Genomic DNA, 5,186 nt, shown 5'->3' with positions numbered 1-5,186 from the left:
AACACCAACCTGAAGAGTAACACCACAGTCTACACCTGGATCCCACATGACATTATGCACCCTGTGTATTTCATGTAAAGTCATTTTTTCTATTTTATATTTTTTCAGACCTTAATAAAGATTTTATTCACTAAAATCTTTGGTTGTGTACACATTGTGTTTTGCATGGAGGTGTTTGAAATGTTAAAGTGTTGGTTATTTTCTTCTTCAGGGCCACAGTGGCTCAGCAGCGCACCGTCTACTGGATAAATGTGAGGTCCAACATTTTGCCCAGTGGTAAGTACAGTACAGCAGATTGGCCAACAAAAAAAAAAAAATGCAGAAAATAGTTGTGCATTTTATTCACCAAATATTTTGAATTTTAGAGAACCTGGGTGGTCTCAAGATGGCGACGAATGGAAGTGCAGCAATTGCTGAAAAAAACCTTCTTCTTCTCTTGCTGATGTATTTTTTGGTGATACAGATTCTTGGGTAAACCGCAAACATTTCATCCTATGACTTTTCTTGACTGTTTTTTTTTGCATCACAATGAAAAAAAAAAGACGTTTTCAGTGTTAATTATTTGAACCCAAATAATGTCACACAGATTGAACATATGTTCTTTTTGTGAGGTTTTGCTTAATAAAAAGACTATAGTTATGTCAAGCTGAGATATTATGTTGAAAATCAATAGCAAACATAGAGCTATAATTTGCTTAAAAAAACACTGTTATGGATTCACAAGCAAAAAGTGGGTTATATGTGACATGCAAAGTCTGACTGTGCTGGTTTGTTATTGACTTAATTTCATTTCAAGTATTGAAGAGCTTGTAATGACCTGGTTTTTCCACATGGTTTGTTCGCTAACCTAGATTTCTAGCGTGATTGTGAACACAAACATGAAAGAGGCTTAAAACTTGCATCACATCTGTCTTTCGAAGCTGAACATCCCACATCCTCTGCATCATGCCACTGTTTACTGCTGTTCAATGCACTTGACATCTACTGAGGAAAAAAGGTTAATAAATTTACCTGTGACAAGGACAACATCTGATTCTTTTTTGTTTGTTTGAAAACAATTTTGTTGGAAACAGTTTCACACTTACATCCTACAGATAATTGCAAAATGGCATGTTTCAGTCATACTGAAAGTTTACTAGAAATATTAATATCTTGGATCAGTTTTCAGAATTTCGGCGAAAGGAAAGAGTATTTCTGTTACAGGAAATGCAGAAAGTCAACGTTTGCCATTTTAAGCAGTGAAAACAACCTTGGGTCTGGAACTGAAAAGAAAAAGAAAAACCTGGAGATTCTCGCCCTGAGAAAAAGAAAACGCTCCAGAAGACAAATGGACTTCCTTGGCAATCCCTAGAAGTATGTGTGGAGAAACTTCAACTTTATCTTCTCTACAGTGAAATCTGTGTGTTTGAAAAGATACTGATTTATTCTGATTCGAGAGTGATGAGTAAACATTGAAATTAAATATGCAAATGGAAATGTTTATTTATATAGCTGAAGATCTAAAGTTCAACATATTTGAATTTCTTCCTCTTTTTTACTTTCAAGCAAGTAACATTGTAATAAAAATATATTATGTTACTTGCTACCTCATTGCAGTAAGCTATGTAGGTTGGTTATCTAGTTTTGTGAGGAGCCTTCTGGTGAGTGAGAAAGTTTAAGTTGAATTCATTTTATGGTGCTGCTTCAACAGTACAATATTTTCACAAGAGGCAACCAGAATTTCAAACAGCCCTGATTTTTATGAGACCGTGTAATTGCTGATCAGTTGCTGGTTGCAAGATGTTAATTGCTTTTCGTTACCCCCAGCATACAACAAAATGTGTGACACACGATTAGACCCAGAATTGGCTCAATTACTAAAATTGTTTCACAACAGGAAAATTGCCTAATAATGGGCCAAAAATCACATAGTTTATGACCAGGATCAAGGTTACCAAAGCCGATTCAAATTTGAGTAAAAATGGTCTTTGAATGATTAATTTTGAATGATTTAATTTTTATTCAAATTAAAATATTCTGAAAACCTCACATGCATTTTACCCATCCATGTCTTAAGATTGATAAACTATCAAGAAAAGTCATCTCCAGGCAACAAATACCTAACACTGCCTTTCATCTTTACTTTGTTGACATTCAATGCTGCTTACGTCTCTGTCCAGTGTAACATCGATTTTTCAAGGGTCTCATGTGCCTGCGGTTGCAGCTCCTGTCAGAAAGTACCCGACAGTCAATTATAATTAGTCTCTCTCCTCTGCGTGCTTGCTATTTATCTAACAGGGGCTCCAGCCCAGGCGGAGCACCAGTGTCACCAGCTGGTTCAATAGTAAATGACTCATTGACATATGGAACACTAAGCCAGTGTCGAAGTCACGCTCTTTGTATCCCAAACCACTGATGTCTTTACCTCTAATGACAAAGCATATGGTGCTTTGAAACCAAAAAAAGCTAATTGGTGCAATCAGAAAAAAAAATAACACAACTGGGTATGTTTGCGGCCGATGGAATAAAAAGTGTATATTTTCATTTACTTTTTTAATATATTGCATAAAAGAATATTTTCTGAATCTAAAAAAAAGAGTGTGCATCCAAATCATCATAATGGCACTTACATGTAAATTAATTTCTTCAGTTTTGAAAATTGTTGTTTTTCTTAAATGTTTTTCACCACCACTGCTTCGACGCTGTCATAATCTCTTCTTTGCTGAGGCATGTTTCAAGTGTTGATACGAAGTGTTGCATTTAATATACAAGCACAGATAGTACACTGACTGATTTTATTTGTCACCTTCTACATCTGTGAGATTTTCACAAATGTAAATCCCACAAATAGAAAATAGAAACTTTTATTAGTACACACCAAACTACTGGTGTTTTTTCAGCCTCTTTCAAAAAAAAAAAAAAAATGTAACACATTTTAACCATAAAATACTTTTCTCCAATAGTTTCTATATAAAATCTAATCAAGTAACAAAAAATTTTCTACAGTCTCTTTGTATTCCTACATTTGATACAACTGACAGTAATATGTGTTTACAGGGGCTTGGACCCAGCCTGACCATTGCTTTCCAACACAATTTGGCTTGATTCTTACCTCCCTGCAGTACTTCATATGGGATTTGTCTCATTGAGTCTAATTTACCAGAATGCATTTCATACTGGACATTTATCAAACAGAAGGAGACGTTGGAAACGATGAAGCCAGGTTTCTACGTTCTTTGTCCTCCTGTGGTTGCAGTTTGGTAATAGCAGAGGAGGAGGTGAACAAAGCCTTTCTGTCAGTGTTGGGTAAGATAACATCCTCTGTACAAAGCAAAGTGCAAAACAAGAGCCTGGTTTTTACCTCTGGTAGTGTTGCGTTTCTGTGCCAGTCACCAGCAACTCACAAGCTGCCCCAAATGGGCAAGTGACACTGAGAACAGAACAACTCTCAGCTTTGTACTTTACACATTAGTGGACACAGTGGAATCAGCAGTGCCCGCTGAAGCTGCAGGATGTCAGTAGCAGCAAACCAGGGAGAGGAACATACATGCATGCAGTGCTTCAGCCCAAGAGGACTTTGTCTGAATTCACATTTGCCCCATGGTTAGACAGCATGGGCTGAAAGTGTACTGTTCTGCTGATGATGCTCAGATCAAAAAAGCATGATGAGCTAAATCTATTAAAAATTCAAAGGTCTGAACAACTAATTTCCTACCACCAAACTCATACAAAACTAGTCTTTCAACAGCAGTGTGAGGAACACTGATTGACCAGTTTTTATTATTTTAAATAATAATTGTAAAATACATTATTTATAAGTGCAACTGTGTTTGGTTGTGTCCTCCCAATCCCTTGCTGAGGATTTAGATGGTCACTCAACCTGAGTCTGGTTCTGCTGGTGTTTTATTTGTTTATAGATAGTTGCCCCTCCCCACTGTCACATTTTACTTACAGACAGTGGAAAAGAACCAGGATTTTATGCACTTGGTTTTCTTCTTTATTTTTTTACTGACTGACCAGAATCAGATTTTTTTAAAATATAGTTAGACTTTGACTGAATTGGATAATTTTAGCAACATTTGACTCAAATCCAGATCAATTTGAATTAGGCTTGTGTGTGTTTGTGTTTCATGCCCAGTGCCGTAATGTTACATGTTTTTAACATTTTAGCACTACACGTTGAATAAAACACAGCTGAATAGCAGGTCTTTATGTGCAGCAGCAAAAAGATTTATTGATGCATAATTCCCAGCTGAAATGTAAACATAAACACAGCAGCTGTGACCGGCTCAGTGGAAGTGGCGACATTAATCCCTAAACATTCATCCGTCCATCTACTTTTTGATAAGCGGTGCACAAGCATGTACAACACTAGGAACAAAATGCTGAGGCGTAAAATCACACACGTGCAAAAACAACACATAGCACATTTACAGCCAGTTTGTAACGTAAGTTTTCTTTTTTCCAAGACAGATCAAACACTCAACCATATGCATGACCACTGTCCAGATTAAAACATCTTCTTGCTTTAGGGGCTTAGTTGACATCTCTGTTTGAGCTCCACATTCTTTGTCTCCCTCTGTTTTCTTCCAGCATGAAAAGCACAGACCAACCAAAGGGCTTTTTCTTTTTCTTTTTTTTTTTAACATTTGTAACAGTTTTACAATTAATATTGTAGAGTTTGTTCATGTTTATTCAAAAGGGGATTCAATGGAAATTCCAGATATAAAAAAAAGCCACTGTGTAATTAAATAAGATTAATGTGAAAATATAGATGTATTTACTGTCTTTAACATATATTGTTAACTAACTGAAACATATTCGCTGAGCATTAAGACAATGGAGGTAATGTAGTTTATTTATCACTTTATTTATAGCTTTTCAGATGTACGTGGTTCGTTTGAAAACAATCTACTTTACCATATGCGACAAGCTAAGCCTCTCCGTCTTGTCATTCTTTGCCAATAAGTGATTCTGAGTCTCACTCTTAGTGCAATCACATATCCTTGTGTTCACATGTCCACTTCACTGGTGAGAATCAGTAAAGTACAAATAACACACCACAATAACAATATGTCTGACATACTTCTGAGCTTATCTGGCTGTTAATATGTGTTGTGAATGCCATGTTATGTAAGAATGTGGTAGTTAAAGGGTTAGAGCTCAGGGCCGGGCCATATTACTTGGCAGCGGGGGTGGGAGACTGA

General features: G+C 36.4%; 1 protein-coding gene across 1 annotated transcript in view; it reads left to right on the top strand.

Annotated features, from left to right (window-relative positions):
• The window catches only part of si:dkey-251i10.2 (uncharacterized protein LOC562682 homolog), a 1,711-nt gene extending 678 nt beyond the window's left edge, over positions 1 to 1,033 (top strand). The window contains exons 3-5 of the mRNA XM_055049079.1: positions 1 to 74; positions 212 to 276; positions 366 to 1,033. The exon at positions 1 to 74 is cut by the window's left edge and continues 36 nt beyond it. Coding sequence (XP_054905054.1) covers positions 1 to 74; positions 212 to 276; positions 366 to 475 — 249 coding nt within the window. The 3' untranslated portion in view covers positions 476 to 1,033. The remainder of the gene's footprint in view (positions 75 to 211; positions 277 to 365) is intronic.
• The last annotated feature ends 4,153 nt before the right edge of the window (positions 1,034 to 5,186 follow it).

The sequence above is a fragment of the Poeciliopsis prolifica genome, unplaced genomic scaffold, assembly GCF_027474105.1.
Source record: "Poeciliopsis prolifica strain line A6 unplaced genomic scaffold, Auburn_PproV2 SCAFFOLD028, whole genome shotgun sequence".
NCBI lineage: Eukaryota > Metazoa > Chordata > Actinopteri > Cyprinodontiformes > Poeciliidae > Poeciliopsis > Poeciliopsis prolifica.
Note: the sequence above shows the minus strand (reverse complement) of the source record. Positions and strands in the feature narration are given on the sequence as shown.